The 25,164-nt window shown below is 39.2% G+C and overlaps 1 protein-coding gene across 1 annotated transcript in view; it reads right to left on the bottom strand.

Annotated features, from left to right (window-relative positions):
* Nucleotides 1-25,164, bottom strand: part of GAD2 (glutamate decarboxylase 2) — an 87,688-nt gene that overhangs the window by 7,053 nt on the left and 55,471 nt on the right. Inside the window, exons 13-15 of the mRNA XM_036761719.1 lie at nt 19,846-19,995; nt 13,118-13,225; nt 11,322-11,411 (exon numbers count right to left, since the gene is read on the bottom strand). Coding sequence (XP_036617614.1) covers nt 11,322-11,411; nt 13,118-13,225; nt 19,846-19,995 — 348 coding nt within the window. The remainder of the gene's footprint in view (nt 1-11,321; nt 11,412-13,117; nt 13,226-19,845; nt 19,996-25,164) is intronic.

Below are 25,164 nucleotides of genomic sequence, written 5' to 3'. Positions count from 1 at the left end.
AAAGTGGAAGTGGAGGATGCAAGTCTGAGGCTAAAGACTAGTAAGACTAGTAAGCACAACCGGGACCAGAAATCTCAAATCACAAAAGGAACTCCAGTTTCTGAGACTAGTTTGGGAACTATATGAATATGAAGAAACTTAAGTCACAAGGAGAGATGCCTAATTGTTTCTGAGTTTTAGCTGTTTGTTAGATTTAATGTCTCCAAATGGAGGGATAAATTTATATGGGGTCCTTGTAACAGCATCTAGACCTTTGTGGCTATTCAAAACATGTAAGATACTGATCACAATGGACTTGACATTAAGTCCCAACTTAATGGTAACCCAAGCAAACAGCATCTAAATAGCAGAATTCTGTGAAATGTGATCACCTCTGTTCTCTTAGATTAGTGAAAATCAAAGGTCAAAACATTAATCTGTTATCAGTCCACATGCCAGACAGACTTTGGAATAAACAGTATCAAAGTCCACCTGCCTTTGAACCTAACAAATCCACAGCTGTCTAAATAGATATGTTACTTCTAGAAGATGCTGTAAAAGACACAGTGCCAAATAAACAGAACATCAGTGGCAACTGATTAAACACTAACAATGAGTGCAAAGGGAGAATAAAATCCCGATGACTTGGATGAATGCACTGAGTTCTTATTTCCTTCTGGAGATCTTGCCCTATTCCTGGATCAGCAGAATAAAGAAAACCACTGGGAAAGGGCTTCCCTCTCCTTCAAACTGAGTGTTCAGAGGAGATCTAATCAACAAGAGCCCTACTGGGGCTGGGAAGTGGAGATGAAGGGTGTTAGGGGATCATTCTTTACTGCTGGTCCATTAGCTTTCTCATGCTTGTTAAAATAAGGGCCAGTGAACACTTCCCCTGCTTGAGTAAACATTTGCTTTCTCCAAAGAGGGCTTATGTTAAAGTAGCAAGAATTAGGCAGGGGAGAAAGCTGTGTATTAATAAATCACAAGACATTAACACACCTATAGCTAGCTATGAGAGGCAGCATGATAAAGCTTGAAAACAATTTTACACACACTCTCTCTCTCTCTCTGTGTCTCTCTCTCTGTCTCTGTCTGCCTGTGTCTGTGTCTTTGTCTCTGTCTCTCTCTGTCTGTCTCTGTCTGTCTCTCTCCATCTGTCGCTTCATGCTCATTGAAAACTCCCTACAGAGAAACTCCTACCAATGCTCATATAAAGACAGACAACTCCTCTCTCACTTACAGGCTTAGAGAGTTGCTTGGGGCACTGAGGTGAAATGTCTTGCCCATAGTTACATAGCCAGCCTGGGTATATGTCAAAAGCAGGATTTGAGCCTTTTTTTTCTTATGTCAAGGTTGGCCCCTGTATCCACTATATCATTCACTTCTCTTAAAGAGCTATAAATGTTAGCTACTCATTTTAATAACAACAATAATAAAAGAAGATGCAGAAAACTAATCTTGAACTTTAAAGGTCACATTCATTAATCAAATTTCCCCTTCCTCCTCTATTACACAATATTTAAAAAGCATTTACTATAGTACATCCTTCCTAAAAGTACATATCTGATGTTGCCTATACTCTATTTTACATCCATTCCTACCCATTTGTAAGCTCTTCAAGCCATAATGGATTGTATTAAGGCCATAGAAGAGTTGGAGATAATGACTGAGTGTAATGAAGACAAAAGGAACCAGAGACACTGCTATCAACATATCTGTCTTCTGATTCCAGAGGAAGTGCCCTTCAAGACTGAATAACGGTGTTTCTGAATAGAGCCCTCTGTTACCACTCATCTGTCCCTACTCCACCTGGGTCTATCTGTATTGTAGTAATCAGTAACCTATCACAAGCCCCCTTTCTGCTTCAGTGTCTATCAGAGTGAGCCCCTTATGTGATCACAATCTTATTTCCTAACAAGGACAGATTCTCATCTTAATAGTATTCATGAAGAATGGCAGAGTAGAGGCAGCCATCTAGATGAACTCCCTGAACATTCCTCTCCAAACAACTTTAAAACAACATCTCAAATAATTGAATTCTGGGGTGGCGTGGCCAACAGTAGGTCAGGATGAGACATTTTTCCAGGCCAAGATGACTTAGGAAGTTGGAAGGAGAGGCCTGTGCCACTGTGGTGGGGGCCAGCCTGGAGCACATATGGCAGGGGCAGCAGCACCAGGCCTTGGGGGTGGCTGCAATAGCAGCAGCAGAAGGAGAGGCTTTAGGAACTCATATTGCCCAAAGATGGTGATGGGGTCGGACAACTGGCCAGAAAGAAATTATAGGGGATGCTGAGCTGGCACTGGGTGAAGGACCAGATGTTGCGTGGCATCTCCATTACTCATACGCAGTTCTGGGTCTCAGTTGCAGGGTGCAGAGGACCCTTTGTGGTTGGTCACAAGGGAGCAGGGGCCCTGGTTATAGAGTAGAGAGGAGTGCTAGTGCTTGTAGGTGAGCAGGGACCCTTCCTGGGTAAAGATTAGAGGGCAGACCTAGAGAATAGGGACCATGCCTCTCCTAGGATAACACTACCTTGGAAGCACCAAAAACTTGCAGAGCCCCCAGAAAGCTCTGAAAACAGTAGCCCGAAAAAGCCTAAAGCTTGGGACAGTGCTTCCCTTTGCCCAGGTGAGCAAAGCCTAACTTTAGCATAAAGTTCAAAGTCAAGAAATAGACTGAAAAAAATGAGCAAACAATAGAAAAAAGACCCTGTCCATAAAAATGCTGGTACGGTGACAGGGAAGACCCAAACTTGGAAGACAGTGATATAAAAACAGCTATGAGCAAAGCCTCAAAGAAACTCCACCCCCGCCCCACTCCTGCAAATTGGACACAAACCCAACAAGAATTCCTGAAAGAATTAAAGAAAGAGATAAGAATGGTAGAGGAAAAATTGGCAAAAAGAAATGAGAGTGATGCAAGAAAATTATGAAAAGAGAATCAATAGTTGGTAAAAGAGGCACAAAAATACTAAAGAAAATAATATCTTAAAAAACAGACTTGGTCAAATGATAAAAAAGGGACAAAAATTCACAGAAGGAAAGAACTCCTTAAAAAGCAAAATAGGCCAAGTGGAAAAAGATGTACAAAAGTTCACTGAAGAAAATAATTCCTTAAAAATTAGAACTGGATAAGTGGAAGCTAATGACTATATTAGACATCAAGAAACAATAAAACAAAGTCAAAAGAATGAAAAAATAGAAGAAAATGTGAAATTTCTCATCAGACGAACAACTGACCTAGAAAATAGATCAAGGAGAGATCATTTAAGAATTATCAGATTATCAGAATGCCATGATCAAAAAAGAGAGCCTAGATATCCTATTTCAAGGAACTATAAAGGAAAACTGCCCTGTTATTTTAGATCAAGAGGGTAGAATTGACATTGAAAGCCACTGATCATGTCCTGAAAAAGGTCCCAAAATAAGAACTCTCAGGAATATTATAGAGCTCCCAGCTTAAGAAAAAATTGCAAATAGCCAGGAAGAAACCATTCAAATATTGTGGAGTCACAGTCAGGATCACACAAAAATGTGTGACTTTCACATTAAAGGAGTGAAGGACTTGGAATATGATATTCTGGAAAGCAAGGCAGCTAGGATTACAAATAACCTACCCAGAATAACCTACCCAGCAAAACTGAAAATAATCCTTCAAGGGAGAAAAGTGGATATTTAATGAAATAGAGAACTTCTGAGCATTTCTAATGAAAAGATTAGAGCTAAGTAGAAAATTTGACATGCAAATATAAGATGCAAGAGAAGCATAAAAAGATAAACATAAAAGAGAAAGTTATATTTATATATATATATTATTAAGAAAATTAATGCAGAGTGAAATGAGCAGAAGAAGGGGATAATTGTGTATATGTAATATAAGGTTAAACTGTTTACATTCCTTTATGGGAAGGTGATACATACAACTCCTAAGAACTTTATCATTATTAGGGTCGTTAGAAGGACACTATATAGACAAAGGGCGCGGAAATGAATTGATTACATTAGGATGATCTAAAAAAGGGATGAGTGAGAAAGAAGAATGCACTAGGAGAAGGGGGAAGGGAGAGGAAGAATGGGGAAAATTATTTCACAGAAAAGAGGTGCTTAATAAAAAGCTTTAACAGTGGAGGGGAAAATGGGGATGCTGGTAGGCACTACTTCAACCTCATTCTCCCCTGAATTAGTCCAAAGAGGGAATTATGTACCTATGTATATATATATATATGTATATGTATGTGTACATATATATACACACATATACATACACACATATACACACACATACACACTCAATTGGGTATAGAAATCTTAATGTTGTTCAGTTGTTTTTTAGTTGTGTCTAATTCTTCATGACCCCATTTGTGGTTTTTTTTTCGGCCAAGATATTGGCCATTCTTTCTGCAGATAATTTTACAGATGAGGAAACTGAAGCAAATAGGGTTAAGTGACTTGGCTAAGGTCATACGGTTAGTAGGTGTCTCAGGCCAGATTACACTCAGGAAGATGTGTCTTCCTGACTCCATATCCAGCATTCTATCCCCTGTGCCACCTAGCTGACAGAAGTCTATCTTACCCAAACAGAGAATTAAGAGGGCAAGGAGATAAGAGAAAGATGGGGGTGATAAAAAGGAGAGGGGGTTAAGGGAGGCAGTAGTCAAAAGCAAAACAGATGTTTGAGGAGGGACAGGATAAAAAGAGAGAGGAGGATAAACAGAAGAAAATAGGATGGAGGGAAATACACAGTTAGTAATCATAACTGTGAATATGAATGGGGTGAACTCACCCATAAAATGGAAGCAGATAGCAGAATGGATTAGAAACTAGAATCCAACAATATGTTGTTTACAAGAAGCACACTTGAAACAGAAAGACATACACAGAGTTAAAATAAGGGGCTAGAGCAGAATCTATTATGTTTCAGCTGAAGTAAAAAAAAAATCAGGGTAGCGTCATGATCTCAGACAAAGCAAAAACAAAAACAAACCTAATTAAAAGAGATAATAAGGAAAACTTCATTTTGCTAAAAGATACCATAGACAATGAAGTACTATCAGAAATGTTTACAGCAAGTTTCTCTGATAAAGGCCTCATTTCTTATATGTGTATCATATATATATGGAACCGAGTCAAATTTATAAAAATAAGAGCCATTCTCCAATTGATAAATGGTCAAAGGATATGAACAGGGTATTTTCAGAAAAAGAAATAGAACCTATCAATAGTCACAGAAAAATGCTCTAAATCACTACTGATCCATGAAATGCAAATTAAAACAACTCTGAGGTCACCTTATACCTATTAGATTGGCTGAGATGACAGAAAAGGAAAATGATAAATGTTGGATGGGATGTGGAAAAATGGAGACACTAGTGGACTGTTGGTGAAATTGTAAATGGGCCCAACCATTCTGGAGAGCAGTTTGGAACTATGCCCAAAGGGCTATAAAACTGTGCCTACCCTTCGACTTAGCAATAGGTCTGTATCCCAAAGAAACCAAAGAAAAGTGAAAAGGACTTATATGTACACAAAATATTTACAGCAGCTCTTGTGGTGGCAAAGAATCGGAAATTGAGGGGATGTCCGCCAGTTGGGGAATGGCTGAACAAATGATGGTAAATCGTGCTGTGGAGTTTCTATTGGGGAAAAGCCATAAAACACAATAAGAAGTGAAAGCTGTAACTTAAACACTGTGACTGGTGAAAACCATAACTTAGATACTGTGACCATAACTTAAAGTGATTAGTGAAAGCTACAACATGGACAAAGTGACCAATTCATGACCAGTACATGACTAGTACATAACCCTATGTTTGGGCATTTAAACAACAGCCCTGGCTTAATGCCCAAGCTTGGAAATGAACTCATTACTAAGCAGAAACCCCCGAATATCCACCAATCTGCAGTGAAGCACTCTATAGCTCCTCTTCCCTTTGTCTGATTTCTATAATTATCACTGGGCTTTCCTGGGGTCTTGGGGTGTGTGTGGGGGGTGATCCATTATTGAGACTGTTTCATCTGGCAGCCTCCCCAGACTGGTGTAATTACTGTAAGTAATTCTATTGATTAAACTACTATCTATAATCAATCTGGAGCACCTGGCCTCTTTCTTTGGTATAAAATTAACTCCTCTGTGTGGGGAAGCCAAGAATATCCCAGCACAGGGATACTGGCCCTTGGGAAGCTACAGAGTTTCCTAGCCAGGGGAATTCCAGACATCACAATGCTATTAGAAATGATGAGCAGCATGGTTTCAGAAAAACCTGGAAAGACATATGTGAATTAATGCAGAGTGCAATGAACAGAAGCAGGAGATCATTGTACACAGTAACAGCCATATTATAATGATGATCAACCGTGAACAACTTAGCTACTCTGATCAATACAGCGACCCAAAATAATTCCAAAAGACTCATGATAAAAAATTCTGTCCTTCTCCAAAGAGAGAGAATTGATGAACTCTGGGTGCAAATTGAAGTATAATTTTTTCCCTTTCTTTTTCTTGCCTTTTTTTGGTGACATGCCTAATATGGAAATAAGTTTTGTAGGATTTTACATATGTAATTGATATCATATTGTTTGCCTTCTCAATGAGTGGTGTAGGGATTGAAGAGAGAGAGAGAATTTGAAATTCAAAATTAAAACAAAGAATGTTAAAAATCAATAAATTTGAAAGAAATTATTTGTAAGGATAAGGCTATCTATGTCTGGAAACCTGCTTCTGCTGTCCAGAGGTCTGTCTTCTTACTTCCATACATAGGCTGGGTATAGTGACTTTTGACCCACCTACCATGGGACACCCGGCCTAGCATTCATAATGGCCCACTCCCTTTATTATTAGGAGACTTTTCTGCCAACTTTAAGTTAACAGATTACCTAATTAACATATCAGGATCTGATCCCCATAATTCCTTATTATCAACTAAAGATACTTCCTCTGGCTGGTAATCAACTTTGCCTCAGTGGGACTGATTTGGTCTTGGGCCCTGGCCCTATCTAAAAGTTGGGGAAAGTGGAGACTGCCCTCATCCTGTTTTGGCCCCTCTTTAAGGCACATTTATAGTTATGTACACTACCCCCCATCAGTTCTATGGACCTTTTTTATTCCTTGGATCTGACCTGTTTCCCTTCAGCCCTTCTCTGGATAGATTATTTTTGAAGGGCTTTTCATGGAACAAAACTGTTTTCTCAAACATGTTTTTCTCATTCATTTTAGATATAAACGGAGACAGGTTAAACTTAAAATACATATGTGGTTACATTTCCATTTCTTAGGGACCAGAAAGCTAAAGCAATTATCTAGACAGACAGATTCGGTAATGAAAACAGAGGGGTAGAGGAGAGAATTTGTTATGGGTTTCTCATCATCCTCTTCCAATATTCAGATCATTAAAAGCATATTAAAGATTTAATGGTAAGCTAACCTTGATTCCCAGGGAAAGACTTCCATTTCTATTATATGTTATATAATATGCTAAAACCTACATTTCTGATTTTAGAGAGGAAAGCCTGAGTTCAAATTCAACCTCTAACAATCATTGGCTATATAAGTGTAGATGAATCAATGAGTTTCAATTTCCTTGTGTATAAATTTGAATATGGGAAGGATTTGTTCACAATTTGTAATCAGTGTTTGTAATTTCTGATAAGAGAACTCCCTATACCAATTACAGATCTAACCCAATTCATCCCAAGATAGAAAATAAGTCCTATGGAATTTCCTGAGGAAAATAGAGGTTAAGTGACTTGCCCAGGGTTACACCACTAGGATGAAGAAAGGCAGGATTTGAATTCTGGTCATCTTGACTCCTAGCCTAGCATTCTATCCATCACTTTATACAGTCACTTGTAATAAGAGATCAATAATATTTATTTTTAATATTTATCGACCCACCCTGGGTTGTTCTAAGCCTCAAATCAAATGATGTATGGAAAGTGCTTTGCAGACTTTAAAGTATTTTTCAAATTAACCATTTGATAAATTTCATAATCTTCAACTTCCTTCAAGGATCGGCTCAGATGCTGACTCTCCCTTCAGTGGTCTCTCGTTTTTAGTATTTTCTTCTGACTTAGTTATTACCACACTGCCTTGTCTAATCTCTCCCTAGTCCCCTTCACATTCTACCTTGTATTATATTTATCTCTGTACAAGCTTTATCTTTCCAGGAGAATGAAAGTTTCCTGAGGGTGGGTATTGTTGTGTTTTTGGCATTGGAATTCTGGGACCTAACATTGTGCCTTGAAGGTAGGAAGTCCTTAATAAACATTTGTTCAGTTGAATTGATTCTTCCCTTAGTCGGCAGTTTCATTTAGGAAAAGAAAAAAGAATGAACTCATCTGATTCTAGCATTCTTGTTAAAATAAGTAAAGTTAGTTACTAATAAAAGCAATTTTATAATTTAAATAAGAAAACATCATTCTTGATACTGTCAGGAAAATCATAGATTTTCTTCTTATATAATCAATATTCTCCTTTCTTCTCAAGCAACTACTTCCTCGAATGTAGGAGTCTTGATTCATTTTTGATGACTTACCTTCTCTTTTCTGACTGTAATTTGACTTTTAGTCTTGCCATAGAAACACAGAGAAGCCCAGAAATCTGTTCAAGTTTGGTGAGGGGCCAGATCAGAGGAACTTTTAACCTTGAACTTGAACAGGCTTCTGGGTCCCTCAAGGCTTTCTTGTCATTGTCCCTGTAGGTGGGACCAAAAAGCAGATTATTCATCCAAGCTAAAATAAATTTCCAATTGATAATTCAAAACAACCCTCTTTTTTCCACAATCTTCAGCAGAAGATGAAACTTATATTAATTTTAGAAATGATAAAAAAGACCATATACAACTTTACATTTCTAAGACTATTTTGGGGATAAAATCTCTGATTATTCATAAAGAAAAGAAAATATTTCTCTCAAAGTTAAATTCTTAAATTTTTCTTCATTCTCCTACTTTCTCCCAGCTACAACCTCACATTTCCTGCCCTTGACCAGCATCCCCTCAGAAAAGGGCACATAAGGTGCAACCTCATAGCAGTTTCTGCTCCAATAGTGTGTTTGATTCACCATAGGTCACTAGATAGGTGCTGGCCATTATCAGAGTTTCTAAAAAGGCCCATTCCCCATACAATCCCTTAGAGAGAGGTTCTGCAGTCCAGCTTTTGCTTTGCATGCTACATAGAGAAATTGAAGGCAAAGTAATAATTTGTTCCATGTTCCTTAATGAATCAGGCAATGAACTTGGTAGGGGCTGGGCTAGTTCTCTGACAGAAGGGAGGTGGCTCCCCACAGTTTGTTTTTAGGTGAGGACCTGTGATTTCTTGGGTGAGAGGAACTTTTGGTGAGGACACTTTTCTATCAATAAAGATCCCTGATTTTCCATAACTAATAGTCTTAGAGAAAGGGATCTTAACTTGGGGGCCATTACTTCATTAAAATTTTTTTTATAACCGTCAGTATATAATAGGTTCCCTTTGTCATCTTAACTATTTTATTATATACATTTAAAAACATTATTTGGGGCAGCTAGGTGGCAGAGTAGATAGAGTGCAGGCCGGGGTCAGGAGGACCTGAGTTCAAATTTGGTCTCCTGCACTCAGTAATTCTGAGCAGCAGTGGACTATGCTCATTAGGTGTCTGCAGAAAGTTTGGCATCAATATACAAGCCCATCAGAAATGGGGCGGGGGTACTGGTTTTCCTAAGGAAGGGACTTACTAGCTGTGTGACTCTGGGCAAGTCACTTAAGCCTGATTGCCTCCCAAAAAACTCCAACATTATTCTAAGAACAAATCTATAAATTTCTTAGAATCTATCAAATGCTAAGAGGATCCATGATATGAAAAAGGATAAGCAATCCTGTCATGGGGACCTTGGACATTAAGAGGTTAAGTGACTTGTACAACCAATATATGTTAGACTCGGAACTTGAACTTGACGCTCTTCTTGATTTTAAGGTTGACTCTATCTTCTGCATCATGTAGTCCTACTCCCCCACACATAAGTACTTAAAAAAGACCCCAAGTTCACATACATATGTATGTGCATATATGTGTGCCTATGCATGTATATGTGAATATATGCATATGTATGTGTATGAATATATGTACTGTGCATGTGCATGTGTATATATGTATACATAGTATATCTATACACACTTTTGCACATATGCCTATACAAACATGTACAAAAATACATGTGTACAATGTACAAATATACATGTATATATACATATATACATACCATGTTTATTTATTTCTATTGTGTATATTCTTAAAATCCTACCATTGTTGTCAAGACACAGCCTCTCCTTTTATACCCTTCTTTCCCTGGTTAATGACTTTCCTGGACTTCTTTTTCTTTTCAAGGCTGCTTTTAATGCTCATTTACACTGATTTTACTTGTATCAGAATGTTGGGGAGCATGTGGGAGGGGTACACAATGTGAATTTTACCTCCTCATTGACTTCCAATGTGGCAGCTAGGTGACACAGTGGAGAGAGTGCCAGGCCTAGAGTCAGAAAGACTCGTCTTCATGAGTTCAAATTTGGCCTCAGATACTTACTAGCTGTGTGACCCAGGGCGAGTCACTTAACCTTGTTTGCATCAGTTTCCTCATCTATAAAATGATCTGGAGAAGGAAATGGCAAACCATGCCAGTATCTCTGCCAAGAAAATCCCAGATGAGGTCACCGAGAGTCAGACATGACTGAACCAACTGAACAACAGTTACAGCACCAAATCCCATCTCTCCAAATCTTCTGTTTCCCTGGGCTCAGTGCCCGCAGTCCTTTCAATGAATCCTCACATGGCACAACCTCAAGTCCCTTCACCGTCTTGGGCCCCTTCCTCTGGATACTATCCTGTTATCAGTTGCCTTCCTCAAATGGACTCCCTTGAACTGCACACAGCTGAGTTCTCTTACGGTCTTAGCTCTGAGTACTGCAGTTAGAGGCACTAAGGCTTTGTTCCATTGCTGCCTGTCCAGAGCCGGAGTGTTACAGCTTCTCTTCAACATTCCATCCCTGTGCCTGCTGCCATTTTTACTGCTCTGGTTGTGGCAATGGAGGAAGGGTAATCACTTAATTAGCTATTTTTAAGACATCATAAATTCTCCTGTAAGCACAGGGAAGTAAATGAAGGTACTGAGAGCATAAGCATTTTCAGGTTTCCTCAAATGACTATTAACAAGCACTCTATGCTTACAAAACAGCGTGTGATAGCTCAATTGGAAAACCAATGTACAGATGTCACATTTCTCTTAAATATGGTCTATCATGTGTATGCATACATAATTACATACATACATACGTAGAAAACTCAATACACATATCAGAGGAACTCGTGGATCATTTACCTTTGAGAGGCGACTCATTCTTTCTTCATTGTCTTCCAAGTGCCGTAAACTTGGGGGGATATACCAGAAGCAGACGTTTGTGTGCTGAGGCTACATGGAAAAAACCAAACAAGACTTTGCCTCATAATTAATATTTAAAGTAGGTTAGTACCAATGACTGCTAAATTAGCTTTCCTTGATTTATGCTCTGTGAGACATCTACTGATTGCTGGTATATTAACAGTGAATTTATTTAATGAATGAATGACAGGATATACTATATGTATGATGTCTGTAATTAATAGGGGGATCCAGGTATGGTAGCACATATCTATAACCCCAGTTACTAGGAAGGCTAAGGTTGGTGGATCTCCTGCACTCAGGAATTCTGAGCATCAGTGGACTATGCTCATTAAGTGTCTGCACAAAGTTTGGCATCAATATACAGGCCCATCAGAAATGGGGAGGGGGTATTAGTTTTCCTAAGGAAGGGACAGACTGACCCAGGTCTGAAATGGAGCAGGTCAAAGTTTCTGACAATCACTAGTGGAAATGGGCCAATGAGTAACCCCTGCACTTCCAGTCTAGGTGAGATAGAGAGATACAGTCTTTAAAAAAATCAGGAGACATCAACCCAGTAGTATGTCTCTATGGCTTTGATCTACTTTGTCCTATAAATATAGTATGGGGAATTGATGTGAGATGCCTATGTTGAGTAATGGACTTGTATGTCTATATGGCACACTTATCTGGGAAAAAATTACTCCAGAATTAATGGGTAGGGAAGGGATAGAAACTGGAAAAACCACATTGGAAAACAGGAAAGCACTTTCCTTATCTCACTTCTGTATCTAATTAGTTTACAAGACCTATAGATTCACTTCCACATCGCTCTTCATGTCCGCATCTTTCTCTTTATTCGTACTGCTGCCATTCTAGACCCTCATCATATGTCACTTGGATTATTGTAATGGCCTCCTAACTGGCCTCCTTGACTCCAGTCTCTCTCCTATCCAATCCATCCCCCACATACCTACAAAATGATATGCCAACAGCACAGGTATGGCCATGTCACTGCCCTGATCAAAAACCATTTCACGACCCAGGATAAAACACAAACACAGACCCCTCCATTTGACATCCCTTACAATCTGACTCCAACTTACTTTTTAAGTTTTAATTTTCACTCACTTTTTATGTTCCATCCAAAATGAACTTTTGATTTCTCCCCAGCTCAATATGCTTTCTATATAGAGTATCAAGAGGGTAGTAAAGCACAAGAAGACTGGAAAGGTGGAAGGGGGCTAGTTTGTGATGGACTTTAAAAGCCAAACAGAAGACATTATATTTGATCCTTGAGGCAATAGGAAGCCACTGGAGAACTTATATAGTAAGACATGTATGCAACATGGTCAAGGCCTGTGTTTTCAGAAGAGCCATTTGATAGCTGAGTGGAGTATCGTCCAGAGTGGGAAGAGATTTGAGGTAGGGAGACCGCCCAACAGTCTATTGGAATAGTCCAGCAATGAGGTGATGAAGGCTTGCACCAGGGTGCTAGCAGTGTCAGGGCAGGGAAGGGGGTGTAGAAAAAAACAGAATTTAGCAGCTGATTGAACACAAGGAATGAGAGAGTGGAGTCCAAGATAACCCCTAGATAATAAATAGTTCTTGTAACCTCACATCTCATTGAAGTGACCATTCTGGATCAGGAAAACTCCCACCTCACGCATTGCTCCTTGCACATGTTTTACCCAAGACACCAACAATTTATCATTTGGAGCAAAGTTAAGATTAGGTAAATCAGAGTACTGCCATACCTTCCCATCAAACACCATTTCATAGCCTTCTCTGTTTTTTATAAGATTGTATAAATATTCTGCCAGCTCCAAACACTTGTCAATCTGTGCTTCAAATCCGGTGGTCCCCTAATAGAAGGAACATAAGGTTTAGTTAGTGACTGAGGGGGAAGGGGGACCTCTCAGTCAGAGCTGGAAAAAGTCCATGCAGATTCCAGAAACCAAACTCCTACTTTTCTTTACAGCCTCTGTAGCACTCTCCTCTCAAGTTATGTTTCTGGAGCCCCTGGAAAAAGCCTTGCAAGTGTATAAAATAGGCAATGTAGTGTAGTGGAGAGCTCTGGATTTGGAGTCAAATGGAGTCAAATTTGGGTGCAAATCCTAGCTTTACAACTATCTGTGTAACCTTGGGCAAGTCAACTAGCCCTGCTAGGCCTCAGTTAACTCATTTGTAAAATGAAGGCGCTGGACTGGATGCTTTTAAGGTCCCTACCACATCTGCACCTACGATCTTAATTCCAAGTAGCTTTGGTCCCCTACTGATTAACCCTAAGGCAGCACACTCTAAAGAACTGCTTTTAAAATGATTTCTCTCCTTCATCCTTTAACATTTATTGAGTGCCAACAGAATGACTTAGAAAATAGCTACTACCCACAACAGGAGCACTTAACGTTTTTCTAACAATAATTAAACTGAGATGGATAACTCAAAGTGATAACTTTCCTGTTTATAGCCTAACTTTATGTGGTCTGGCTGGGAAAAGACACAGATATATGTCATTGTCTCTTAACAACTGAAACAGTCTGAGCCAAGGGGATGTAACATCTTATTTTCTGCAGAATGCCTCCTCAACCCCTCAGACCCAGGATAATAGTGGGTTCTAGTTTAGCCCTGGTGGAACACAGGATGCTTCCTCAACTCCCCAGACTCAGGATGACAGTAAATTCTAGTTTAGACCTGCTGGAATGCAGGGTTTTAGCCTAGCTCCGGTGTGCTCTGCTCTGCCTGGAGCCATTCCCCATTGACCCTGGAGGAATCATCGGAGGTTCTGATTGCCTAGGATTAACCTAGAAGTGTGGGTCCACTTAGCATGGTCTTTGGGACTGCTGTGGAGTGGATGTGAGCCTCCACATCAGCTAGAGCTGATAGACTGGTTATAGAGCTGTAGAGTGGTTATAACCAGGGCCAGGATGAGTTGGTAATTAAGGGAGAAAGATTAAGTTTCAGAATTAGCCCTGCTCCTGTTTCTGCCACTAACTCATTGTATGACCCTGGGAAAATCATTTAACCTTCATGGGCCTAAGTTTCTTCGTCCATTTAATGGGTTACACTTTACTTACCGCATAGAAATGTTTGCTACAATTGAGAAACTTTGGATGAAATCAGTCAGCTAACATTTATTAAGTACCTACTTATGTGCTAGGGCCAGGCACTGGGATAGAAGTGAAATTTTCTCAGCACTCAAGGAGCTTACATTCTAGCATTTTAATTAATTATACAAGCACTAATATTAGAAACAGTTTTAGTATACCCTTGTTTCTGACAAGCTGTGGGAGATCATGTTCTATGACACCAACATATGGCTTGGGGATTTTCCTACCAGTATTTTTCAAAAGTTCTAGAATTAGCATCAATTTTGAGCTAGGAGAAACCTCAGAGGTCATCTAATTGACCCCCCTTACTTTATAAATGAGAATGGTGAAGTCTCCAAACTAAAGTGACTTGCCCAAGGTCATCTGGGTAGTAAGGGGCAAGACCAGGATTCAAACCCAGATCCTTTGACTCCAAAGTCAGCATACTCACTATGATGACAGTTCCAATAGAAAGCAGAAGAGTATTAGGTCATTACAAGGATTCCAAAGGCATAATAGGGAGTGTCCACCCTCCTACTGGTTATAAAAAACAGTTGAAGACAGGACACTAGCCAGTGGGGCATGTCATTGCCCCCAAGGTTTTAGATATAACTCAGAAAGGTTAGCTAAAGACCAATTCTTCTCAGTTCCTTCTCATGGAATAAACAGGTTCTTAGTCTTGGAGGGTCCGTTCGAAAGCTCCCTAGGTACTTAGTTAGTCTGTCTTAGTAAGAAGGATTCTTGGAACAGCTAGGTGGCACAGTGGATAGATCACTGGCCCTGGCATTAGGAGGACCAGAGTTCAAATCCTGCCTCAGACATGTACTAGCTATGTGACTATGGGCAAATCACTTAATCTTGAATACCTCAAAGGAAAAAAAAAGAAGAGTTCCTACATAGGTGTACCAGGAAAAACTGCAGACGTGAGGTCACTCTGCTAAGGCTCTTAGCCATTCCTATTTCTCTCCTTTTTTTACCCTTTGTCCTTCTCATCTCAACCTCTTGTTTGGAAAGAAGCATATCCAGAAGTTCGTTTCCTTGCCTATAGAAAAGTACTATCAAGTATTCATCCACTAGCCCCTAATACTTGATTCAATGGAATCCTTAGCGATGGCACTTATAATTCACTTTGTAACTGGGGAATAAGGGCTTCTTGAATGGAATGTATATAATTATGCCAGTGAACATACCAATTTGTGCTTGATAGCAGACGAACATTGGTCTCTGAAACTTACTGCGAGAAATCTGGTAGTTATCCACAAAGCCATGGGGCAGGAAGGAGACAAGAAACGCCATGAACTATACCATGGGTCCTGGCCATTCAGCTGATTTGCAAAACACCTGTTGAGTCCTAAAATTCTCTCACATCTGCAGATAAAATTATCAGATCCCAGAAGCTAAGATGCCTGCAACAGGAATTCTGCTGATGAAGTATTAAACTGATTGTAGACCGCCTGTAACCCTCCAGTAGGATGAAGCTTCTGGAAGGCAGAGACTCTCGTTTTCTTATTTGAATCTCCAGCAACAGCACAGTGCCTGGCGTGTAGCAGGGATGGGGATCATACCAGAACTCCTAGGTGAAGGAACCTTCTCTGATAAAGGTCTCATTTCTCAAATATGTAGAGAACTGAGTCAAATTTATAAAAAATATAAGTCATTCCCCAATTGATAAGTGGTCAAAGGATATGAACAAGTAGTTTTAGACAAAGTTAATCAAAGTTATCTATAGTCACATGAAAAAAATGCGCTAAATAACTATCGATTAGAGAAATTTATTGTCGAATCAAAACTTATGGCCTTAAGAAGGTTGCCTAGAGCAGAGGTATGAAACAGGCTAGCATTCTCAAGTGTGGCTGAACCAGATTAAAATGTAATTGGGAAATATTTTACAAAATAAATAAAAATATAACAGAACATAGATAATGTTAATCTGTAGTTTTCTATATTAATATGTAGCCTGCAGGGATCTTTATGTACAGTTCAGGGTCCTTTTTAGACCACTGGCCTAGAAGACTAAGACTTGTTAAGTGATTTGTTAAATTACTTGTCTAGGGTCATGCAGTCAGTACGAGGTGGGACTTGAACTCAGGTCTTTCTGACTTTGAGACTAGCTTTTTATTCTCTACATCCTGCTGTTTCTCTATTGTGTATATAGGGCTTTAATAAATGCTTGTTGATTAATTGATTTGCTTATCACATATTGGAGGAACAAAACTTGCTTTTTGCATAATTCTGCTTTAAGCAAGATTTCTTGTATATTGCAAGATAACTGTTATTTGTGTATTGTATTCTAATTTCAAAATGCCAATGAATGAATAAAAAGAGCATTTATTAAGTTCTTAATATGTGCAAAGAACTGTGCTAAGTGCTAGTTCCTGTTCTCACAGAACTCAGCATTCTAATAAGCGGAAACAAACACATACAAGGCAAACACAAACATATGTTATTAATATATTCTCAAATTGACTCTCTCAGGCCTTCCTAAATGTAGTCCTTCACTTGGGCCTAATTAAAATATGAATGACCTTTATTTGAGCAAGGGGTCTTATTGGAGGACTTGCTCAGGGTTATAGGGGTCAAAGTCAAAGTGTAAAAGGTGATATTTGAACCTAGGGCTGCCTAACTTTGTCTTATCCAGTGTGGCAGACCATCTCTACACAGCCGTATGTAAACATATTAATAGAAAATGACTATATATATTTGTATACACATGTACAATTGAGGTTCATGAGATTTAGTACTGGAAAGGGTGTTAGAAATGATCTAATCTAGCTCTTTCTTTTTTATAAGTGAGGAAACCTAAGGTTAACTTCTTTGCCCAAGATCACACTCACACACACACACACACGCACCGGAGATAGGATTTGAATCCAAGTCCTCTGACCTCAAATCTAGTGTCTTTTCTACCATCCATGCTGCCTTAAATAGGTAATAAAATATGTAGTTAGTTCCTATTAAGTAGAAAGTACTAATCCCAAATCCCATTCCTCAATTATGTTGGATAATATAACATTTATTAGATTATTATCATTATTAAACTTGATTTTCCTGACCCAGTTCTGTGGTATGTAACATTGCTTTCTGAAGTTAGGCAAGTAACTCCCAAATTTTTTTTAGCATCAACTTCTCTTGGGAAAGGAGCTGAATTCTCTGGGTCAGCCTGAAGAATTCTCACGTAGCATGTATAGCATGTAGCCCTCCAGCTTCCCTCCTACTTATGGAAGATTTGGCTTAATCACTACTATTATTAGCATAATACCAAATTAGCTAACCTATATAAAACACTTTGTAAACCATAAAGTGATTTACAAATGTTAGCTAATGTTTATTATTGTTATTATTATTATTATTTTGGATAGGAGTTGGTCCTGTGAATTTATTGGTGTTATAAACTCCTAAGTGAGGAAATTCCCTCTGGCACCAATGCAGATCAGCACCTTCTCTGCCGCTAAGAACATTGGGAGGCTAAGTGACTTGCCCGGAGTCCCACTGCCAGTACATATCATCAGAAGGGAAGACTTGAACCCAGGTTTTTGTGCACAGCTTTCTATCTGCTATGCTCTATTGCCTGCCCACTATTTTTATACACATCCAAAAAATACTGGTTCATTTAAGAGAACCAAGTGGAAATAGTTAGAGTCTAGATGTCAAGATACATCCTTTAATGAATGTCGTTATCTCCTGGAAAACTCTAAAAACAGGTGGCTGGAAACACTTCTGCAGCTGGGCTCTATCTGCTCACTCACTTTCCTTTCATGGTTTCTTGCTGTTTTACAGCTGCCTAAATACAAGGTCTTTTGTTTTTATTTCAGCTTCATCTGGTCAGGCTTTAGATGCCCACCTGATATCCTCAGTGACACCTGAACTAGTTGTGCCAGGCCTTGCTGTGAAGTTCCATGCTGAAGGCCACTCACACGAAATATTACCAGCAGGGGCGGATGAACCATTAGGGAACACAGACTCCATTTTCATGTAGATGTCTTTAGTGATCACCGTATTCATAAAAACAACGTGGAAAAGAGAGGCAGAAATCCTGGTACGCTAAATAAAACTGAACAACCTTGGATAATATTTAGAGATCAACTTTCTGCTGAAAACTCAAAGATATTAACATTCTTTTCTTTTTTAAATTTGTGTCAGCCAACTGAAGGACTGCCTTTATTAAAAAAAAGATAGCCTGGTAGAGTCATTTGAATTCCTGGTCTATGTGTTTGCTGATGCATACAATTTGGTTGCCACCTTGATGTAGTGGACAGAAGGTTGGGCTTGGAATCAGGAAGATCTGGATTCAAATCGTACCTCTGATACACACATTCTACATATGACCATCTCTGGCAAGTACCCTAGTCTCTCAGTACCTTAAGCAACTCTAATAATTTGCATGTAAAGTGGGAGTTTCCATGCAGGAAGTACTCCACACAAATGAAATGACAAGTCCAGACCACCTACCTCTGCCCCCTAGAAAAAAACCCATCTGTGTATGCAATTCTTAATAGAATGAGCTTTAATTGTACAGAGCAGTGTAGTAGGTGGCTGAAGGTTCTCACAGCATGTTCTGCTTTGTTCAAGGATCCAGGCACACCCAGAGAAAATATAAAACACTATTCTATAGCTATAAGAATAATTATACACCTCAAAAATGCTGCTTTGTTTAAGATAATTGCAATCACTGCTCACAGAATGGAAAATGGGACCAGGTGGGCTGGTCACTGATTTGTCATGTTTAAGTCAGGAATCTGGCTAAAATAAAAACCATCTTTGGGCTTTTCTGGCCTGATTACATTTAAACATAATATTTATGCTGTTAGACAGCTACAATTAGGCCCAGTAAGTGCTGCACATTTTCAGGTCTAGAGTCAAACTTTCAGAGAGACAAGTGATTCTCTTACAGTTAAAGTCCCATAAGGTAAACAGAAAAATAGTATAGAAGATGGACGATTAAGTACTTAGGGTTGTTTTTCTTTAAAAGCTCAGTTGCCCTTTCAGTGCCACAAATGAGCTTTTGTTGCATTTTCCCCTTGTTCTCCAAAGGTATAATTTATGGCCTTACATTAATCTATCCCAGTGTTCAATCATTAGGTAAAAGCAACAGGTCAGAAAACAGGGGCCCCCAAGGAACACGGAGTTCTGTGTTACAAATCAGAACAGATTCATTTTCTAAAGAGTTAGCAATAGATGCAATTTGTTATTTATTTTAAAACATACACACACACAAAAGTGATTATATTCTGCCCCGTGGAGGGTGTAGAAAAATACACATACACGACTGGATATAAGGAATTCAATCTTGGGGGAGGCGTTTTCAATCTAGAAACTAATTTATCACATGGCATAATGGAGCTGATCAGATCTGGTTTCTGTCTGTAGGGAACAATCAAAATCTCACATTCACTTACCTTTGCCCTCCACATTAGCCACAATTTGAAGACATCAACGTGGCGCCCACACTGTAAAGCCTTGTCTCCAGTATCATAAGACAAGTCGTAGTGTTTATCTTGTTGAAAGAGGTAGGAAGCGTGCATCTGGTTGCAGCTCTGCATCAGTCCCTTAAAGAGAAAGGGAGAAAGCAAAAGGAATCCCATCAAATTTGCTAATACTCAGGGCTAAATGAATAATAATTAAACAATCCTGCTGTTGTGACAAGTGAGATGGCTTGTGACCTGGAAAATAAAGGCAAAAGGATTCATGCTATGGGATTAAAAAGAAAAAAATGGGAATAATTTTTCTCAATAGAAAGGACAGGTTAATACATGGACGCAATCAGCTGTTGAATTAGTTTTATGTGCAGTAAATGGCCCTAGAGTCAAATGTTACTGGACTATAAACATAGATATGTGCTTACGCTTTCATCCTCTCCTTAAAGACTAGGCCTTTATAATAAAAAATCATAATCAGGAACTCAAACCATATGAAGTATAGGTTCTTGGGAAATATTAGTTTGCAGCTAGGAAGTTATAGTGGACAAAGGGCTGGATTTGGAGTCTGGAAAATCTGATTTCAAATCTGGCCTCAGACACTTACTAGTTGTATGACCTTAGGCAAGTCACTTAACCTCTCTCCTTATCTGTAAAATAGGAAAAGTAATAGCACTTATTTCACAGCATTGTTGTAGAGTCCAAATGAGATTTATGTAAAGCATTTTGCACACTTTAAAGCTCTACATAAATTCCTCCTCCTCCTCCACTGCTTCTTCTTCTTCTTCTTCTTCTTTCTTCTTCTTCTTCTTTCTTCTTCTTCTTCATTCTTCTTCTTCTTTCTTCTTCTTCTTCTTCTTCTTCTTCTTCTTCTTCTTCTTCTTCTTCTTCTTCTTCTTCTTCTTCTTCTTCTCCTCCTCCTTCTCCTTCTTCTCCTTCTTCTCTTAAAGCAACTATCAGAAGTCCTCGCTTTGTTGTAGCTCAAATATTTCCAAATACATGTAGATTCAGTAGTCATATTAAAAATTTTTGATTCAGTGACAAATTAATCTTTATAGATGATCTAAAAACTGTGATTCTTTGCATCCTCTTCCCCCTTTTCTACCACTGCACATGTGCATGGGAGCCACACAGTACTTAGGGCCCTTTTGTCTTGGGGTAACCTAGCAAACATCTTAGCTAAGTTTTTTCTGCATCTGGATTTAAAGTATCTCTTGCTTGGTTGAACCTGTCTGGGCAAATGAGAGGCAGTCAAAGCTTTATAGAACGCTGGGTAATTTCCATTCCAAGGTGAATCCACATAGTAGTATTTGAGTTAAAAATTAACATATGGGATCTACTTCTCTTGGGTTGAGTAAAGGATGTCATCAAAGTGATGAAAGTGAAAAAGAAGATGGGCTGGCCTGTGGTGAGTGGAAGGGATTAATGATGGACAGTCTGTGTGCTCCATTGCTGTCTTCATGATGTTAAGAGAATGGGGAAGGCCCTTAGCATATTGGGTGAACCCCTTGTCTCTAACCTATGGGAAGATGTGGCTTAGAGTCACACAGAATGGGCAGGTATGTCAGGGCTGTGATCTGAGTATTTCTAGTGAATATTCCCATTGATGAGAGACAGGTCCATTGGAATATGGGAGGATATTGGAATATCTTGGTTTTGTTTGGGTCAGGGTTCAACAAATGCCTATGGGTCATTCTAGAGGTTGTTTTTTTTCATGTTTGCTTCGAGTGCTTTCTCTTGGAATGATGGTTTCAAAGACTAGTCGATGGGCATTATTTCAATGTTAAAAATAAAGATGGTACTATTCTAAGACAATCTTGATAACCCTTTAGTAGAGTGAAAGGTGTCCTTATCAAACTGAATTACTCATTATAGTTATAATGGGATTTTGCCAGAAGCAAAGATCACACTTTTCCTTAGAACACTAACCTTATCCTGCAAAATGGGTAATGATAATAAACATTTGAATTGTCTCAAAGAACAGTGTGAGTCATGCTTTCTATAAAAAAAAAGTCTTTTGTTCTAATCACTGCCAATTTCTTCACTAGAAACTGCCTAATACTTTATAACTTGTCATGAATCCCAAGAGGCCTTTGTCCAGGCTTTTTATACAAGCACCATAGTGCCTTTTGGAGCGTGTTTTCTTCCTGAATCATGAATAGATAAGAATGCTTTAAAAAGTGGAACTATTTATTCAAAATTAGTAATGAAACTAGACCAGGGACACAATGGAATAAAAACTCGAATGTAGAGCCTGTAGGTTTGAACATATAGGCTAAGGATGAGCAGAGTCTACACCTAACTCATAAGCTAGATTCCATTTGGTTCTTTGTGCTCCATTTTGTCTTGAAAATGATCAAAACATTTTTAAGAATGGACAAAAATAAATCATGTGCAATGTTATAGAAGATATGGATGAAAATTGACTGGGGCAGAAAAGACGTGTTTGAGGAATAAAGATAATAATAGCTAGCATTGATATAGCACTTTAGATTTTTCAAAGGGCTTTACAAACATTATTTTATCCTCATAAATAATTATAAACCCTAGGAAGTACCCTCATTTTACAGATGAGGAAACTGAGGCAAACAGGGTTAAGTGACTTGTCCCTGGTCACATGATTAGTAAGGGTCCAAGGCTGGATTTGACCTCAGGACTTCCTGACTCCAGGTCTAGTGCTCTCTTTGCTATGATACCTGGCTGCCTATTTAGAGCCCATTTAGGCTTCATACGGAAATGGAAAAATATTAATAACTAATATTTATAAAGTGTTTTAGGTTTTTCATTTATTCAACTAGCATGAATTCCTCATCTTCCATGTCTGTTATGTGTAGGTGTTAAGTATACAAAGACAAAAGCCCTCATGGAGCTTAGCTTCTATTGAGGGAAATCAACATCTACATAGGTAAATATGAACCACAAACAAAGTTGTTTCTGGGGCATAATTGCTAGTAAAGGGGGGATGATAGATTTCATGTAGGAAGTGGCATTTAAATTGAGTCTTGAAGGAACCTAGGGATTCTGTGAGGTGTAGGTGAGGAGGGAGTGCATTCCAGGCATGGAGGACAGCCTGTACAGAGGAAGGGCTGCGATGGCATATTGAATACAGGAAGCAGACCTCTTTGCTTATAACACAAAGTGTGTGGAGGAGAGTAATGTTCAAGAAGCCTGAAAAGGTAGAGTGGAGCCATACTGAAAATGGCTTTTCAATGTCAAACAGAGAAGCTTGTATTTTATTCTGGAAGCAAGAGGGAACCACAGGAGCTTCTTAAGCAAGGGTGTGGCATGGTCAGTCCATGCTTCAGGCATATCAAGCTGGTAGCTGTGTGGAAGATGGACTGGAGATGGGAGACAATTGAGGAAGGGAGGCTAATTTGGAGACATATAATCATCCAGACAAGAGTGATGTAAGTAGTACAAACATTATTTGCCCCCATTTTATAGATAAGGAACTGAGACTCAGGACAGCTAAGTGATTTACCCATCGTCATGCTTTTAGTGTCAAAACTGGGATTTGAACCTAGGCTCCCGACTCCAAGCCAAGGGCTCTTTTCAGTACATTCTCCTGTGGGGCTTTTTACTATATAACATACACTTCTATTCCATGGTTGCAGACTACACAACTAACCGCAGATACGTAACCTCACAGACATGTGTCACCGATCATCACAAAGACTAGGTAAGAGTGAGGGTGAATTAGCATAATCCATCATGCCTAATGGAAACTCAGTTCAAACAATATGAACACTTGGTGATGGGTCAGTGACATTGCATTGTCTTTGCATAAAAATATCAGGAAAAACTGCTAAAATGTCTCCTCTAAAGACATTCTCCTGATGGGAGGTGGCAATCCTAACTGAGGTTTGTCTCCAGAATGTGTGAGTCGGCACTGCTGCTGATGTATGCTAGGGAAAGCTTGCTAAACTAACTCTCTGAATCTCAGTTTCCTTATCTGCAAAATAGGAAAAATGAGGCTTCCAAGACCTGGTTCATGGGCTGTTGTGAAGAAAATGCCTTGCAAACATTCAGAAGCTCTATACGTTTGAGCTGTTATCATCATTATTATTACTAATATAGACAATAACAATAATAAATATAGGAGCTTTTTCCTGTTAGTTATTACAGGGAACAACAAATACTGAATCAGAGAGAGCCCCTCATCTGAACATTCAGTTCAACCAATTCTAAATGCATATGGCTCCTTGATGAATGTAAAGCACAAATTCTCCACACTTGACAAAGCAATTTTCCTCAAGTGCAGATTTGACCATGTTACTCCCCTGCTCAAAAAACTGCAGAGGCTCCCCATTACCTCTAGGATAAAATACAAGGACCTCTGTTTGACATTTAAAGCCTTTGCCAACCTGGCCCCAACCTTTGCTTCTAGCTTTGTCCACTACTCTCCTTCCCTCACTCTTTGGCCCAGCCAAACTGGCCTTCCTGTCGTTTCTCACCCATAGCGTCCCATCTTCTGTCTCTAGGCCTTTTCGCAGACTGTCCTCATGGCCTGGAATGCTTGCCCTCTTTATCTCTCCCTTTTAGAATCCCCTAAGTTTGTCTCATTGTATTGTTGTTGTTTGAGTGTTTCAGTTGTGTCTGTCTCTTCCTGACCCCATTTGGGGTTTTCTTGGCAAAGATGCTGGAGGGGTTTGTCATTTCCTTCTCCGGCTCACTTTATAGATGAGTAAACTGAGGCAAGGAGGGTTAAGTGACTTCCCAGGGGCATACAGCTGGTAAGTGCCTGAGGCTGGATTTGAACTCAGGAAGAGGAGCCTTCCTGCCTTCATGCCTGGCACTCTATGCAGTGTGGTGGCCCCTAGTTGCTTCTTTCAAGACATCTCAAATCCCATGTTCACAAGAGGCCTTTCTTAGTCTGTCTGGAGGCAAGTGACCTCTCTCTGAGATCATCTTCCATCTACTCTGTAAATATCTTGTATGCACCAAGGTGTTTACATGTTGTCTCCTCTGGTAGAATGTGAGCTCTTTGAGGCAAAGGGCAGGGTTTTTGACCTGCTTTGTATCCCCAGTACCTAACATAGTACTTGGCACACAATAAGCACTTAATAAATGTGTTTTGATTGATTTTTTTTAATCTGGAAAAACGAAACTGAACATTAGTGAATTACAGTGACCAAGTTGGGCCCTCTCAAAAACATGAGAAAATGTACTTCCCTCTTTTCTCTATGGAGATGGGGAACTATGGGGGTGGAATATTGCATAAACTTTCAGATTCATTTGATGTGTTGGCTAGTTTTGCTGAATTTCTTTTTTTCTTTTAATTTTTGTTGTTGTTGTTACAAG

The sequence above is a fragment of the Trichosurus vulpecula genome, chromosome 5 (assembly GCF_011100635.1).
Source record: "Trichosurus vulpecula isolate mTriVul1 chromosome 5, mTriVul1.pri, whole genome shotgun sequence".
Lineage (NCBI taxonomy): Eukaryota > Metazoa > Chordata > Mammalia > Diprotodontia > Phalangeridae > Trichosurus > Trichosurus vulpecula.
Note: the sequence above shows the minus strand (reverse complement) of the source record. Positions and strands in the feature narration are given on the sequence as shown.